The sequence below is a fragment of the Gekko japonicus genome, unplaced genomic scaffold (genome assembly GCF_001447785.1).
Source record: "Gekko japonicus isolate JY-2015 unplaced genomic scaffold, Gekko_japonicus_V1.1 scaffold3344, whole genome shotgun sequence".
NCBI classification, from domain to species: Eukaryota; Metazoa; Chordata; class Lepidosauria; order Squamata; family Gekkonidae; genus Gekko; species Gekko japonicus.
Window position 1 is genome coordinate 30,411 of NW_015159807.1, and position 17,841 is coordinate 48,251.

General features: G+C 49.0%; 1 protein-coding gene across 1 annotated transcript in view; it reads left to right on the plus strand.

Annotated features, from left to right (window-relative positions):
- Positions 1 to 17,841, plus strand: part of TYK2 (tyrosine kinase 2) — a 112,151-nt gene that overhangs the window by 25,276 nt on the left and 69,034 nt on the right. The window contains exon 3 of the mRNA XM_015407598.1: positions 2,926 to 3,049. Coding sequence (XP_015263084.1) covers positions 2,926 to 3,049 — 124 coding nt within the window. The remainder of the gene's footprint in view (positions 1 to 2,925; positions 3,050 to 17,841) is intronic.

A 17,841-nucleotide genomic window follows, 5' to 3' on the forward strand; every position in this document is an offset into this window, starting at 1 on the left:
TCTTTTTCCCCGCCCCCCCAGGCCCCCCATGTGGGTTTTTTCCCCTGCCCCCCCCCCCCCCCCCAAGCCCAGGGGGCCTTGAAGTAAGGATACACCAACTCGGAGCTTACCAGCTGCTGCTTTTTATAAAGTTTATCTCCCGTACCCGGCATTACCTTTTATGGCACGCACGGCCTGGCCCGACAGAGTGACATTTATGTCTGACCCGGCCCTCGTAACAAATGAGTTTGACACCTCTGTGTTAGACGGTATAGAAATTACATAAAGAGAATCCTACTTGCAGTAAACCGTACGGAGCAGTATAGGCCGCAGTCCCTAACCTGCAGTCTAAGCAATTTTGTAGAAACTATTTTAGTACAATTGCAGACCTTTTAGATAAAGGTAAAGGTTTCCCTTGCTCGAAAGCCAGTCAAATCCGACTCTAGGGTTGCGGTGCTCATCTCCGTTTCCAAGCCGAAGAGCCAGCGCTGTCCAAAGATGTTTCTGTGGTCATGTGGCCGGCATGACTAAACGCCAATGCGCACGGAACACTCTTACCTTCCCACCGAAGTGGTGCCTATTTATCAACTTGCAATTTCTTGCTTTCGAACTGCTAGGTTGGCAGGAGCTGGAACCAGAGATGGGAGCTCACTCCGTCATGCGGCACACTCGGGTCTCGAACTGCTGAACTACTGACCTTCCACAACCGGCAGTTCAGCGTCTTAACCACCTGAGCCACCGGAGCTCCACTGCAGACCTATTACCTGCACAGAAAAGCCCTCTCGATCAGTGTTCCCTCTTAGCTGAGCTGGTGTGAGCTAGGTCACAGTTTTTTAGCCTCCGGCTCGCACATTTTTGTCTTAGCTCAGTAGCCAAACCGTTCGCTCACAATGTTAATGCCAGGAACTCACAAAGTAGAATTTCTGCTCACGGGACTCCACAGCTTAGAGGGAGCATTGCTCTCTACTGTGGTGAAATATAATCAGGATCCGGCGAACTGAGGCCGAAAGAGATTAAGGCTGTGGTCACACACACTAAATAATCCGCTTTCAATCCACTTTCAAACTGGATTTTTACTGTGTGAACTGGCATAATCCAGTTGGAAAGTGCATTGAAAGTGCATTGAAAGTGGATTATTTAATGTGCGTGACCACAGCCTAAGTAAATTTCCTGCGCTTTTAGAAGGAGGAACAGAGCTCAGCTTTCCCGAGCCCTGGACTGTTTTTACCACCACAAAACATGTTGCTACTTGGCCTCGGGTCCCTCTTGTAGGTGCCGCAGCCCCGGGCAAAGGCAGGTGTAACTGTGGATGGGAAACTTGATTGCTGGTGCATGGTTTCCACTGAGAGTGGGAGATTTCCTACTGTTTCACTGCAGAGAACGGAGCTGTGGCCGGGGCTTTCTTGTCTGATGCTCTGCCGCTAGATCTTTCAACGTCCTGGGGAGCTTAACATCCCAGTCTTCCCGGTGGCGTTTTTGGAATCTTGACTCGCGACCTGACTGGACACAAAGATGTTGCAGTGCCACAAATTTGTGGTGTGTGTGTGGCCTCTAGCGATGAAGGATCACAGCTGTTTAAAAAAAGCAACTCCATGCAAGCAGGAAACTAGCACAGAGAGGACCAGACAGAACACACCCATGCAGGGAATGTTTGGAGAGGGGCAGCTTTTGAAAACGACCTGTAATCCCCCACCCCCTTTCTCACAGTCATATAAACGCCTAAAATCGTGGTTTTGGTTCCTTCCTTGGCACAGTATTTCAGGCCGCTCCAGCTGTGTGTACGGAGCTCGTGCTCTTGGCGAGCTGGGGTTACCGAACTGTGATTCCTGCTTTGCTGGTTGGATAGCGTCAGCCGGCAATAGAGAGAAGAGACCATTGTTTATCAAGGTCCGTCCTTGGCCTGTTGGGATATTTAACAGTATTCCTCCCACAGTAAAAAGTATCCCCTATGATCCTACTGGCCCACTCAGGTCATTTTTGGAGGCCCAGTTTCGGTTGCCCCCTGCCATCCAAGTCTAGATGGGTGGCCACCCGAGAAAGGGCTTTCTTGGTCGTGGCCCCAAAACTGTGGAACTTTGAGGGGCTTTGTGTCTCTGTCTCTCTCTTTCTCTCTCTCTTTCTCTCTCTCTCTCTCCCTCTCTCCGTGTCTTCCACCAGTGGGCAAAGACTTTTTTGCTTTGTTTTGCTTCGTAATGGTAATTGGCCGTCCTCCCTGTTCTGGAGGTTGTTTCTGTGTTTTTATTGAATAATTTTATAACGTCAATGATGTTTTTAATTGTACTGATGCTCTAATATTTTGCATGCACCGATTTGAGGACCCCTGATCGGGTGGAAAGGTGACATGAAACTGTTTAAAATAAGTAAATAAAAAGTATGGGAAAGAATCCCATCTCTGGGCGAGAGACAGGAACTGGCTAGCCCTGGGGTGTCAGACATGTGGCCCAAGGGCCGGATCAGGCCCCCGGAGGGCTTCTCTCAGGCCCGCAGTGGAATTGGCTGCCTTCTGCTTCTTCTTCCAGTTCTGCTGCTGCTGCTGTGTCATCGTAGGTTTGCAGCTTACAGATAACCTGAACAGCAGACTCAAGATTGCAATGGCACAGGCGTTTTGATGCAAAAATTCAGAGCCAAGAGGTGTCCGTTATCAGACACTGTTAAATAAACAGAATATTTAAGCATGTCTTTATTTTAAGTTTTAAAAATCCCCTTTGTGTTTTCGTCCTTTATAAAGTTTATATCTCCGCTACCTGGCATTGCATTTTATGACACACCCGGCCCGGCTTAACAAGGTCTCTCATTTATGTCAGATCCGGCCCTCATAAGAAATGAGTTCGACACCCCTGGGCTAACCATCGAGGGGTGGCTTTCTGGAAACTGTGCCGCTGAGATTCAGATGGGATAAGCACGAGAAACGACTTTCCCCCTCAGCCTCCTTCTTGTTACCCACAGGGATCACCCCGATCTGCTACAGTCTGTTTGCCCTCTATGACCCGCAAGCCAAGCTGTGGTTCCCTCCCAACCATGTCTTCGAAATCGCCGGCGGAATCAAGTTGACTCTGCATTTCCGGATGCGGTGAGTACCTCTCGGCTCTCCAGGTGTCTCCCACCTTTCATTCTCTTGGCCGAAGGGCACTGGCACACCTGCTAAATAATGCCGTTTCGATCCAGTTCAGCAACCGCTTGCAAGTGGATTTTGCCATTTCACACGGTAAAATCCAGTTGCAGCGTGCACTGAAAGTGGATGGAAAGTGTGTTATTTAGTGTGTTGGAAGCACCGCGAGGACGATTTGCTGACGACCCAGATGGGACTTTGACATCTGTGTCATTGGAACGCCCTGTTCCCGCGATCTGTTTTGATGTCTGCCCTAAAGAGGGGCGGTCAGGCTGGAGGGTCAGGCTTGGATGAGGAGCTCCAACAGGCTTATTTTCACTACTCTCTGATTCCTGTTCCGGGTTCTGATACCACAGTATCGAAATGCTCTTCCCCTTGCTTTGAAAGGCCAACCGTTGCCTCCTGTCACCCCCTTGTGTACCCTTAAATCTCTGTTAAGTTGCCCGAATGCTTAGCGTGACAAGCCTGTGCCCGCCTTATCCTTGGTGCGAAGTGGCCATCTGGCCACAAGATACCGTGCCGTCTACTCAGGTTCTAACAGGTCATCTCAAAGGAAACTTTCCCCCTACAGAAGCTTTTGCTTACCTTTTGTTAGAATGGAACCTGCACGTTTGGTGGGAGAACTGTTTTAATTAGGGTCGCCAGCTCTGAATTGGGAAATACCGGGAGATTTGGGGGGCGGAGCCTCAGAGGGGCGGGGTTTGGGGAGGGGAGGGACCTCGGCAGGGTACGATGCCGTAGAGTCCACCCTCCAAAGCAGCCATTTCCTCCAGGGGATCGGCCGTAATAGCAGGAGATCCCCAGGTGCCGCCCGGAGTCTGGCAACCTTAATTTTGATCCTTCTGGGTTCTGCCTTTCTACATTACCTTGTTACCTTCAGGTTAGTTTCCAGCAGTGTTCCCTGTAAGTTGAGCTGGTGTGAGCCAGGTCACAGTTTTTGTAGCCTCCAGCTCACATATTTTTGTCTCGGCTCAGGAAGGAGGGCTCCAGAGCAAACTTAGTTTACACAGCAGCCAAATCGCTGGCTCACAGCTTTAATGCCGGCAAGCTCACAAAGTGGAACTTTTGCTCACAAGACTCCGCAGCTTACAGGGAGCATTGGTTTCCAGCCGTGTTTTCCTAAGTGAACACAGCCAAGTCAGTTGGTCAGTTATCTTCGGTTTGTAGCAAAAGCCGTTTTGTGCTGAATTCCACGCTGTACGTTCTGCCAAAAAAGACAGAGAAGGGCTTTGATTTTCACCGTGGAACAAAGCAAAGTAAGAACAGAAGAGATGCCAATGTTGGATCAGGCCAATGACCCATCCAGTCCGACACTCTGTGTCACACAGTGGCCAAAAATACCAGGGCCCCAGTCACATGGGCCAAATAACTTGGGGGGGGGAGGCGTGGCTGTTCGCCCTGGAGCAAAATAAAGCGTGGTAGCCCGATCACACAGTCCCCCGAGTCTCCGTGCTTAGGCTGTTAGCTGGCGATCACACGGTGATGCTGCAGCGTGGCAAAGAAGCGGCGTGGCATGATCACACAAGCATTTTGTGTTTGTGCGCATGCACAGTTCCGCGGAGCAGCACTGCTTTCAGTTTCGTGTTTGTGCGCATACGCTTACGAAAAACATCCGGTTTGCGACGGGACCTGGATGGGCGCAAGATGCCACGGGATACTAGCGCGCCCGTGATCAGACGCCCACCTGTGCTGCGTGTTTTCCGAATACTAGTGCACTTTCCTTGGTACTTTTTAACTCTGCATCTTCGGCGGGACGCCACGGGTTGGCCACGGGTGCTCTACGCTTCACAGTTGTTGCAGTGTGATCGCGCCTCGAAAATCCGCCCGACATTCGTGCCTTTCGTGTGGCAAATTCTCCGTGTGACCGGGGCCCAGGTAAAGTATTAATGCCTGCCTATGTCTCATAAGTTGGAATCTGTATTTTTGAGTCTTATTTTTGGCTGCACCTGTGTTCTGTTCAGTATGTTAAATAACAAACCTAACCTGTTGCTTGAATTAGTTGGTTGATCTGCCAAGATCCTTTCTGGAAGATCTTTTGGACTAGATCTGAGCAGCTTTTCTGCTGGCGGAAGAGAAAGGAGGATTCTCTTTTGAACACTCAAAACTGCTACGCTAGAAGTCGTGGTGCTTGCATGGACGAGAGCCATGTGGGACGGGGGGGGCTGTCATGAGCGTGGGAATTGGGTGAGAAGCAGTGGAAAACTTGGCAGGATCTTACGGTTTTAACAGATCTAAAGAGAAAATGTATGACGACACAAGAACTGTTGCTGTCTTTTTTGTAATTCTCGTATTAATTTAAGAGTTTGTACTTCGAGTCCGTCAGTCTTTATTAAGGCCCACGGCCCATTGAGAAGCAGAAAAAAAAACCACTATTATAATTTTAATAAACTACGTAAAATCTCAGCATACATCATTCTAATACATCCCGCCTTAACTATGGAGGCCCAGGTGGCAGCCACTGCCAAATCGACCTTTTATCATCTTCGGCTGATTCGGCAGTTGGTTACTTTCCTCGACCGCGAGTAATTTAAAATCCGGGTTAGCCGTGACTCTCAGGAGCAAGCTGGCGGGGGGGTGGGGGAGGTTGCTAGAGCACGTGGCAAGTGACTTGGGCTGAATTTGACTGAGCAGAGCCTGTCGGCATGTTTCTGTGAGGGCAGTGAAGAAAACTGGCCCACCCCAAGCCGTATTACATCAGCTGGATCCCAGCCAGCAGAGCAGTTTAGATTTCTAAATGGGGTATTCTGTGCGAAGATTGACTCATTGGATTCTCAGTCATCCGGTACTCACTGGGGGGCTGTGCTTCGATCCAACATTGGCTTCTCTTATGTTCTTATAAGAGGGAATTAGATAAGCATGTGGAACAGAGGTCCATCCGTGGCTATGAACAGGGTACAGATAGCAACTCTCGGTCTGGGGCAAGGGATGCTCTGTAGTCTTGGTGCTTGGGGGGGGCAACAGTGGGAGGGCTTCTAGTATCCTGGCCCCACTGCTGGACCTCCTGAGGGCCCCTGGTGTTTTTGGCCACTGTGTGACACAGAGTGTTGGACTGGATGGGCCATTAGCCTGATCCAACATTGGCTTCTCTTATGTTCTTATGGCTTCCGGCTGGCTGTTGGAGGGTGGACTCCGTGTCCTTGTACCCCAGTGAGGTCCCCATCCTTCCCAAACTCCACCCATAAATCTCCAGGTGTTTCCCAACCTGGATCTGACAACTCGGGAGCCCTCCCTCCAGGTGCGGATCTTTAGAAGCGTTGTTTTGACAGCGGCCGCCGTCGCAGCTCAAGGACCGTCACTGTGTGACTGAAGGGAAAGCGGCGTGCGCGTGCAAGAATATGTTTTATTTTTATTTATTTAATTCCATTCCTATCCTGCCCTCCTTGCAAGCGGGCTCAGGGCGGGTTACAAATCACACAGTAACAATAGCATCAGTTAAAAAACCATATCTGTATACTAATAGCCAAGAGGCCCCCTCTGTGCGGATATCTAAATCCGCACATCGGGGGCACTTGGGGGGGGCAAAGAGGTATTCCTGCACACTTGCAGTGCAGTGAATGCAGAGTCGAGTGATTGAGAGAGACAAGTGGGGAGTGATTGGAGGATGAGAGAGTGTGGGAGGAGTTTTTGAAGTGGATCTGTGTGAGTGTCAGTTAGTCAGTTATAGAAACGTCAGTTAAAAAAAGTCAGTTGGATTTGTTCAGTTCGAGAGTTCAGTCAGTGAGAGTTCTGATAGTTCTGTGTGGGATCTAAAAGAGTGCAGTGTTATGTCTTAAAACGTGAGACTCTAAAGATCTAGAAGGAAGTTAGTGAGAGCCAGTTTGGTGTAGTGGTTAAGTATGCGGACTCTAATCTGGGAGAACCGGGTTTGATTCCCCACTCCTCCACTTGCACCTGCTGATGTGACCTTGGGTCAGTCACAAGCTCTGGCACAGCTGTCCTTGAAAAAGAGCAGTTTCTGTCAGAGCTCTCTCAGCCCCACCCACCTCACAGGGTGTCTGTTGTGGGGAGGGGAAGGGAAAAGGAGTTTGTAAGCCGCTCTGAGACTCCAAGTGAAGGGCGGGGTATAAATCCAATCTCTTCTTCTTCTTAAAATTGTCAAGAGCCTGTGTGGCTGCCTATATGAACGAGTGATTCCTGTTAGTGTTGGATCTGAGTGTCAAAAGAAAAACAAAAAGGAAAGGAAAAAGGACAGTGTGTGAGATATATCTGACAGACATATTTACAAGTCCCTTATTCCCAAACAGTTACAGAATAACCAACCTCATATTTTGTTCTTATTTCAATAAATCATCTTTTGTTCAAGTTTATCCCAGAATTCAGCTCTATCTTTCCTCAGGACCACATAGATCCCTGAAAAGCCCAGACTCTGGGTCACATTACCAATAGCAAAGGAGAGAAGGTTTGGAAGTCCTTAAATTCCTGGCGGCAGAAGAAAATACCCAGTTTGCAAAAGAAAAAAACACATATAAAGAGAGAACCAGTCCTCCCAAACTATAGGGGGATATTTAAATCCCCCCAAAAGTAAAAGAGCGTTCCTTGCGCATGCACAGAGAATGCTCTGGGAACTCTGCCTCGCCGCTGTTTGGGGGTGAGGTTCGGCGAGCAGGTGGCTGGGAGCCACTCAGGGCTCACTGCTGGGGGTGGGGGTGGGGGTAGGAGAAGGCCTGGTAGGCCCGGCGGCTGGGAGCCACTCAGGCCTGGTCGCCAAGGCCCGGGGGCGGGGGGGGGGGGCGCGAGTATCGCGGGTCCCGCTTCTTGTTTCTCATAAAACAGAAACGAAACAGAACCAGGTGGATTCATCTCGGCAACGATGCTCAGTTTGTTCTGGATCCATTTAGCCATTCACAAAACCAAAATAGGACCCACGGTAAGTAGGAAATACCAAAAATCAGCAAATACCGTGCTGCAGACGATTATAAAATATCTCAAATCATTTTAATATATTTTTTATTTTATATTTTTACAATTTTGTTCCCCATGTATTATTTATCATATAAGCCTTAATACATAGAAAGAATCATATATCAAAACATCTAAGTATCAATTTCAATTCAATTTCAAAACCTTTATTGGCATAGATCAGAATCATAAACCGTCACCCTTCAGTTCATGGATTAACATCTAAGTATCATCTCTTAATATATCTCAAAAGATATTGCACAACCCCTTTATTAATATCAGTCCTCCTTAATTGTACACAAGTTTTAAGAGGGAGGACTCCTTTATTTTGAATGAGTGCTCAGTCTTCCTCCAACAGAGGTCCAGATATCCTCCTGTTTCAGTGTCTTCCTCGGGGAGTTCAACAGATCTTTCCAAGCACAAGGTTGCCAAGTACCAAAATATTTATCCAAATTTTTCAATGAACGCTACAAAAAGTCTCTCTTAGTGAGCTCAAAGCTTCCTCCGAAGTGACGTGCTTTTTGGGATCCATTTAGCCAGCAGGGGAGGCCGAAATAGATTTGGACATCCGCCGCCTCATCCAAAGGCCCGCCGGATCAGCTCCGTCTTGCAGGCCCGGCGGAATTGTAGCAAATCCCGCAGGGCCCTGATTTCTAGAGCGAGCTTGTTCCACCAGGCGGGGGCCAGGGCAGAGAAAGCCATGACCCTAGTTGAGGCAACCCAAAAAAAGAGGGGGACAGAATCTAAACCAACCAAGCACCAACCTCCAAAGGAAGTTTAGAAAACTTATTGAGGGCCAAAAGTTAAAAACATAAGTAAGTGTACAAGAGTTTATTTCAAAGACATATAAAAACCTAGTAAAGGTAAAGGTTCCCTTGCTCGAAAGCCAGTCGAATCCGACTCTAGGGTTGCGGTGCTCATCTCTGTTTCCAAGCCGAAGAGCCAGCGCTGTCCGAAGACGTTTTCGTGGTCATGTGGCCGGCATGACTAAACACCAAGGCGCACGGAACGCTGTTCCCTTCCCACCGAAGTGGTACCTATTTATCTACTTGCAATTTCTTGCTTTCGAACTGTTAGGTTGGCAGGAGCTGGAACTAGAGATGGGAGCTCACTCCATCATGCGGCACACTCGGGTCTCGAACTGCTGAACTGCCGACCTTCCACAGCCTGCAGTTCAGTGTCTTAACCACTTGAGCCACCGCAGCTCCTTAAAAACCTAGCAGGGGCCCAAATAAAGCCTCAGAAAATGTTCAGAGTTAGAAATACACACTCAAAAAGGACAGCGTGTGACCTGACCTGACACGTTTCGGCTCACAAGAGCCTTCTTCAGAGGTCAAATAGTACACACAAAATACACAAAGCAACAGAGTCTCTGTAACACACATAAGGCAATTAACCATAAATAAAATAGGACCAAAATCGGAATGTTCCAATATGGAATTGAATGGTGCGCCAAACAGTTTCTATTTGGGGCCACAAATATATCTGGCCTTGTGTCACAAGTAGTTGTATATACTGGAAATAATGTGTACCTTCCAGTTCAGGTCCTAAGAGTGCAAACAGAGTTGCCTTGTCAGGAACAATGTGCCATCAACATGCAATAGACAATGTGACATCAATATGTAACAGCAAGCCGGACTTCCTTCGGGCCGGGGACATCCATTTTAAAACGGCCACGTTCGTTGTCAAAAGCATCCTGCTTAACAAGAGCTTCTGCCCGAACGAGTTACCGTTACAGTTAAGCATGATCTTCAGCCCCTGATGTTGTGCTGTCGGTTCCCGTGGCTGCTGTTTTGTGGTCGCGCCCACCACCCTGTGTCAGAATTCTGAAGGCACCCGCAAGCTCAGAAAGGTTGCGGGGCCCCACCTCCCGCAGTCACGGAGCAAGGGCGAGAGAGCATGCTTTTAACCCGTTTCCCTTTCTCCTTGCACATTGCAAGGAGGCGTTTCCTCTTGACGTTTCTTGGCTGGGCTTCCGCCCTGGTGATGGCACACAGGCAGCCCACCTGGATAATCTGCGCCTAGAGGCTGTCAGGGAGAACTCTTCCCTGTTGGTACTTGTGGATCTTCGGGCACCACCCGCCGTCTCTCGTTCCAGTGACTAGAACATCTGGTGTGTGTGGGGTTATTGGGCTCTCTCTGGATTCCACTGCTGATTTCAGATATCTGGTTGGCAGGAGGCCGTGGCTTGCCTTGCGGCTCTCAGCATACAGACAGACTGCTGCAGTTTGGATTTTGGAGCTGAGACGTCTTTGGGCATAAGAACATGAGAGAAGCCAATGTTGGCTCAGGCCAGTGGCCCATCCAGTCCAACACTCTGTGTCACACAGTGGCCAAAAATACCAGGTGCCCTCAGGAGATCCAGCAGTGGGGCCAGGACACTAGAAGCCCTCCCACTGTTGCCCTCCAAGCACCAAGAATACAGAGCATCCCTTGCCCCAGACATAAGACCATAAGAGAAGCCATGTTGGATCAGGCCAATGGCCCATCCAGTCCAACACTCTGTGTCACACAGTGGCCAAAAATACCAGGTGCCCTCAGGAGGTCCCGCTAGGACACTAGAAGCCCTCCCACTGTTGCTCCCCCCAAGCACCAAGAATACAGAGCATCACTGCCCCAGACTGAGAGTTCCTATCTATACCTTGTGGGTAATAGCCACTAATGGACTCCTGCTCCATATGCTTATCTAATTCCCTCTTGAAGCCGTCCATAATTGTAGCCGCCGCCACCTCTTGTGGCAGTGAATTCCATGTGTTAATCACTCTTTGGGTGAAGAAGGACTTCCTTTTATCCGTTCTAACCCAACCGCTCAGCAATTTCATGGAGTGCCCACGAGTTCTTGTCTTGTGAGAAAGGGAGAAAAGTACTTCTTTCTCTGCCTGCTCCATCCCATGCATAATCTTATAAACCTCGATCGTGTCACCCCTCAGCCGACGTCTCTCCAAGCTAAAGAGCCCCGAGCGCTTTAACCTTTCTTCATCGGGAAAGTGTTCCAACCCTTTGATCCTTCTAGTTGCCCTTTTCTGCACTTTTCCCAATGCTTTAATACCCTTTCTGAGGTGTGGTGACCAGAACTGTACACAGTACTCCAAATGAGGTCGCACCATCGATTTATACAGCAACACTATGATACTGGGTGATTTGTTTTGTCACGTGGCGACAAAAGCCTGGCGTGGTACCTGGCTTCATGAAGCAGCTAGAGGGCTGCGGTCTTACTACTAAACCCGCATTAGAAGGTTGTAATCAAGTGGATGAGGTCTCACTAACCTGTTAATGTTCTTTGAGGGGGTGAACAAACATGTGGACAAGGGGGATCCAATAGATATTGTTTACCTTGACTTCCAGAAAGCTTTTGATAAAGTTCCTCATCAAAGGCTCCTAAGTAAGCTCAAAAATCATGGGATAAAAGGACAAGTCCTTTTATGGATCAAAAACTGGCTAATTAATAGAAAACAGAGAGTGAGTATAAATGGGCAGTTCTCCCAGTGGAGGGGGGTAAGCAGTGGGGTACCACAGGGATCAGTACTTGGTCCACTGCTTTTTAACTTGTTCATTAATGATTTGGAGTTGGGAGTAAGCAGTGAAGTGGCTAAATCTGCGGATGATACGAAGTTGTTCAGGGTGGTGAAAACCAGTGAGGATTGTGAGGCACTCCAAAGGGATCTGTCAAAGTTGGGCGAGTGGGCGTCAACATGGCAAATGGGGTTCAATGTGGCCAAGTGCAAGGTGATGCACATTGGAGCCAAAAATCCTAAATATAAATACACATTGATGGGGTCTGAACTGGCAGAGACAGATCAAGAGAGAGATCTTGGAGTTGTAGTAGATAACTCACTGAAAATGTCGAGACAGTGTGTGACTGCAATAAAGAAGGCCAATGCTATGCTGGGGATTATTAGGAAGGGTATTGAAAACAGATCAGCCAATATAATAATGCCCCTATATAAATCAATGGTGAGACCTCATTTGGAATACTGTGTGCAGTTCTGGGCACCACACCTTAAAAAGGATATTATAGCTTTGGAAAAAGTGCAGAAAAGGGCAACTCGAATGATAAAAGGGTTGGAACACTTTCCCTATGAGGAAAGGTTAAAGCGCTTAGGGCTCTTTAGCTTGGAGAAAAGACGACTGAGGGGTGACATGATCGAGGTTTATAAGATTATGCATGGGAAAGAGCAGGTAGAGAAAGAGGTACTTTTCTCCCTTTCTCACAATACAAGAACCCGTGGGCACTCCATGAAATTGCTGAGCGGTCGGGTTAGAACGGATAAAAGGAAGTACTTCTTCACCCAAAGAGTGATTAACACATGGAATTCACTGCCACAGGAAGTGGTGGGTGCTACAAGCATGGACGGCTTCAAAAGGGAATTAGATAAGCATATGGAGCAGAGGTCCATCAGTGGCTATTAGCCACAAGGTATAGCTAGGGGCTCTGGGGCAAGTGATGCTCTGTCTTCTTGGTGCTTGGGGGGGGCAACAGTGGGAGGGCTTCTAATGTCCTGGTCCCACTGGTGGACCTCCTGATGGCCCCTGAGTTTTGGCCACTGTGTGACACAGAGTGTTGGACGGGATGGGCCTTTGGCCTGATCCAACATTGGCTTCTCTTATGTTCTTATGTCTGGGGCAGTGATGCTCTGTCTTCTTGGTACTTGGGGGGCAACAGTGGGAGGGCTTCTGGTGTTCTGGCCCCACCGGTGGACCTCCTGATGGCCCCTGAGTTTTGGGCACTGTGTGACCCAGAGTGTTGGACTGGATGGGCCTTTGGCCTGATCCAACATTGGCATCTCTTATGTTCTTATGTCGTGCGGGCATCCAGACTGAATCAGTCAAGAGCGGCAATCTTTTGCCTGCTGTCGATGGGCTTGCCAGAATGTTTTCAGAGTCTGGGCGTGGCATTGGACCAGGTTCTTTCCCTGGGGGCCCAAGTAACACCTGTGGCTGGTACAGGGAGTGTCTTCTATCCGTCACACCTGTTCTGTAACGGAGGAAGGATTCTTGGAATAGGATTTGTCGTCCTCATACTCTGTAAACTCTTGACTGCTGATATTCGCTGCGCTGGGGGCAGGGTTCCCTCTAAGCTAAGTTAGTGTGAGCTAGCTCACAGTTTTTTAGCCTCTGGCTCACACATTTTTGTCTTGGCTCAGGAAGGAGGACTCCAGAGCAGACTAATTCATGCAGCAGTCAAATCACTCACTCAGGACTTTAATGCCAGGAGCTCACAGAGTAGAATTTTTGCTCACAAGACCCCACAGCTTAGAGGGAACGTTGGCTGGGGGCTGCCCTTGGGAGCAATTTGGATGTTTCTGCTGGCTGCAGAATACTGCAGCCCACTTTCGGGAGTATAATAGAGAGGTGGGAATGCACACATGCAGTTCTGCAAGAGTTTGTTTGTTTGTTAGATTTATACCCCGACCTCCCCGCCAAAGCAGGCCCCGTTAACACTGGTTGCTGGACAGCTGTTGGGGTTGTCTTGAAGGTTCAGGGATGGCAACCATGAAAGAAACACCGTGATAGAACAAAACACACTTCTACTAATATGTACTTGTATTTTCACATATTGATTTACTTGCAGTACGGACTCTAGTATATCTTATATACATACAAAAACCTAAAGTACATTGTATCTACTAATAGAAAAGTCCACAGCTACAAAGACCTATTCCAACGCCGCCGACCCCCCATTACCAGAGGGCAGGGCCGGCCTGCCCCGACACCGCCGAATCCCCCAGATCCCACGGGCCAACTGGGCGACGCCACCCCAGATGAGCGACAGGCCCCGCGGAAGGAAGCCCCCGGAGGAAAAGAGGAAACCGCGCTGGGCCACTGGCCCGGCGCAAGGGCCCGCCCACGGCACAGAACAGCTTGGGAAGGGGGAAACATGAGGGGGGCATGGCCAGCGGATCGGGGGAGAGAGAGCGTATTGTCCGACCGGCCAAGGGAGAGCAGAGGGTGGTGATGTAACCTCCTCCTCTCCCCATAGTCTGAGGCCTCTGTGGTTCCTCGAGGAGGTGGGGCACGGTGGCTGACACTCTGCAGCAATCAGGGTTTTTACAAATTCGACCCCTAAGGGGGTCAAAAGGGGTAAAATGTGCTCTTCCCCATTGGTACCTATGCGGCTGCCAGGCTGCTGCCTCCTTGCACCCCCCCACACTCCGATTGGCCAGTTGCAGTGCTCAGCGTTCTGAGGTTAAAAAAAAAAAAAAGTACAGGGTCTGCAGAGAGCTAATGACAGCTGAGGAAATCAGGAGTGGCCAACCGCCTGTGGGGGGAAGCAAAGCTGCTGGCCCAGCCTCCCTATGGCTTCAGACATGCTCCCCCCTCCTACACCTGAAGGCGGGTTAACCAGCAGTTGCAGGGTGCTTAAAGCCACAAGGGAGCCTGCCCCAGCAGTAACGCCTTAGTGATCCTGCCAGCCCCACCTCCACAGTGGCTTCTAATACTCCTCCCCCTCCCCCTCCTACACTGGACAGGCAGCTGCCTGTCAGGTGTAGGAGAGGAGGTGAGATGCTTACAGCCGCCAGGCACGTTTGCTCAGCAAGATTGCCTTAGCCCTGCTGCTGGCCCAGCCTCCCTGATGTCTTTAAACATAATCCCCCCAACACCTAACAGGCAGTTGTCTGTCAGGTGCAGCAGCGGTTGCAGGGTGCTTAAAGCCATGAGGGAGCCCGCCCCAGCAGTCTACAGAGAGGTCCTTCAGTAGAGAAAAAAAAAGTACATACATCTCACTTCATTTTTTACACTACAGTCTTCTCCATTAGAATTCCTACAACAAATGTTACATTTCAGACTTTACATCATCTGTACAGACATTACGCACAGCGAAGAATGCGTAGCAGGCTAGTCTTTGGATAAAACTTTGTTGGTCTTAAGGGTGCCACTGGACTCAAACTATTTTCTTTTACATGTTGACACAGAGAGTACTCCGTCTTTCTGTGTTATACCTCTGAAGATGCCAGTCACAGCTGCTGGCGAAACGTCAGGTCCTACAATGCCAAGACCGTGGCCGCACAGCCCGGAAAATCCACAACAACTATTTTCTTTAACGTTTATGCCTGTATGTAGCGTGTAGTAGAGGTAGACTCTGGTGTTTATTATTTATTTATTTCATTCAACTTTCTATCCCGCTCACCCCCCCTAAGGGGCTCTGAGCGGCTTACAATTCTAATTCCGAACGATCCTAATCTAGGGCCACATGTATGTTGGGGAGGTGAGTTTCCAGGTCCTACAATGCCAAGACCGTGGCCGCACAGCCCGGAAAATCCACAACAACTATTTTCTTTAACGTTTATGCCTGTATGTAGCGTGTAGTAGAGGTAGACTCTGGTGTTTATTATTTATTTATTTCATTCAACTTTCTATCCCGCTCACCCCCCCTAAGGGGCTCTGAGCGGCTTACAATTCTAATTCCGAACGATCCTAATCTAGGGCCACATGTATGTTGGGGAGGTGAGTTTCCTACCCGGCACCCTTGTTCTGTAGCAGATCTTCTTCCTTGTGAGGGGACAGTCCGGCGGCGACCCTTCTTCGGCGCTGGTCTTCGTGGTTCCACCTCTCCGGCTGTCGTAACTCCGCCTCCAGGCCAGGGCCACTTTGTGCTTCTGCGCATGCTCGCAGCGGCCTCCGTCCAAATCAGGCTCCGGCCTGCCGCGTGGCTCCACCTCCGCGCCTAGTTGTTCCGGCCTCCTTCATCCATCGCCTCGTCTCGCCAGCCGCCATTTTTGTCCGCCACCGCCACTCATCACTCATTGTTCTCCGTTCTCCGCCGTTGCCGCTACAACCGAGGTGGGTGCCCCCCGCTCTAATAGCAGGTCCCCATTTTATCTACTTGCCCTTTAACGGGCTTTCGAACCGCTGGGTCGACGGGAGCTGGGACATAGGGCCAGGAGCTCACCCTGACCGCGGTGGGGGATCGAACAGTCAGAGCTGTTCGCCCAGATGTTTAAAGCAGGCTTCCCTTACTGCCTGCCCAGTAATGTTGTTTGATTTCTGGATCACAAGTAAAGAACGTATGTACATGTGTGCTTCCAGTGTAGCAGATGCGATTGATGTGAGAACTAAATGGTTTGCTCTCTGCCGCTTAGCAGACTCCTTTATTCGGGTTACATGCTTCCGTATCTCGGTTAGTGTGGTTTGGCTGCAAGTTTTAACCGAGTAATTTGCCTCTGCCTGAAAACATCACAGGTGGGCAAAAATAGAACTCTGCTTGCCATACCCAAAGCAAGCCTGTGGTTTTTGACGGGAGAGGACTTCAGGCTAGACACTTCTCAAAACCCCCCCCCCACCGCCTTAATTTTTGTAGTGCTCTCCTTTGGAATTGTATCTTCTTCTTTTTATCTCGCTGGGGAGACTCAAGCCAGTGTATCAAATTCCCCTTGAAGCTGCCTTATACTGAAGCAGACTCTTGGTCTATCAAGGTTAGTATTGCCTATTTAGACTGGCAGGAGCTCTCCAGGGTCTCAGGCAGAAGTCTTTCCCATCACCTGCTGCCTGGCCATTTGAACTAGAGATGCCAGGGATTGAACCTGGTACCGTCTGCATACCAAGCAGAGGCTCTGCCACTGAGCCAGGGTCTCAGGTCAAGGTCTTTCTCATCACCTGCCTGGTCCTTTTTACCTGGAGATGCCGGGGATTGAACCTGGGACCTTCTGCATGCCAAGCAAGGGCTCTGCCACTGAGCTACGGCCCCTCCCCAGGAAACTAGTTGGAAGCCAAGTGTTAGTTGCTCTGAGGTTTATGGGGGAAGATCAGGGACATGGTGCCATCAATGACCACACGTGAAGCTGCCCTCTGCCAGTTCAGAACCTTGGTCCATCAATACAAGAACTCGTGGGCAATGCTCCCTCTAAGCTGTGGAGACTTGTGAGCAAAAATTCTACGTTGTGAGCTACTGGCCTTAAAGTTGTTAGTGAGCAATTTGGCTACTGCATCAATTAGTTTGCTCTGGAGCCAGAATCCTTCCTGAGCTAAGACAAAAATGTGTGAGCTGGAGGCTAAAAAACTGTGAGCTGGCTCACCCTAACTCAGCTCAGAGGGAACACTGCTCGTGGGCACTCCATGAAATTGCTGAGCATTAAAATGTCTCAAATTAAAACAACGCAGACCAAAATACAATCATCACCAGGAACTAATGTTACAGTGGGGAAGCTAACAGGAACTGCCCCCAAAGAAATGCAAAATATGATTTCTGATGCTGTGAATCCGCTGAAAGGGCAAATGGATCAGTTACTCCAACAGATGAAACAATTAACGGAGCAGTTTGCAAATAGTACACAGGTTATGCAAAAGCAAATAGCTGAAAATACAGCAGAGATTGGAGAACTGAAAAAAGCAAAAGAGAAGACAGAGGAGAAGACCAGTGAAATAGAAGAAGATATGAGAACGATGGAAGAGAAGCAGAGAGATTATGAACAAGAGTTAATCCAGCTGCAGATGGATAAGGCGGCATACATGCTAAGATTTCAGAATATCCCTGAAGAGAAGGATGAAGATCTTGCAGAGAAAATGGCTAATATACTAGCTGAACATACGAACATAGAAAAGGATGACATGTTAAAAGAATTTGACCAAGTATATAGAATGAACTCGGCATATGCAAGACGAATGAAGGTACCAAGAGAGATACAAGCTCGTTTCTATAAAAGAATGGCAAGGGACAAAATATTGAGAGAAGTTAACGTGAAAGCACTCAAATTTCAAGAGATGGAAGTAAAAGTGTTAAAGGAAATCCCGTGGAGAGTGAGAGAGAAGAGAAGGAATTATTCCAAACTGACATGGTTATTAAAGAAAAATGGGATACAATACAGATGGCTCCTTCCAGAAGGTCTGGCTTTTTCCATGCAAGAGAAAAAGTATTG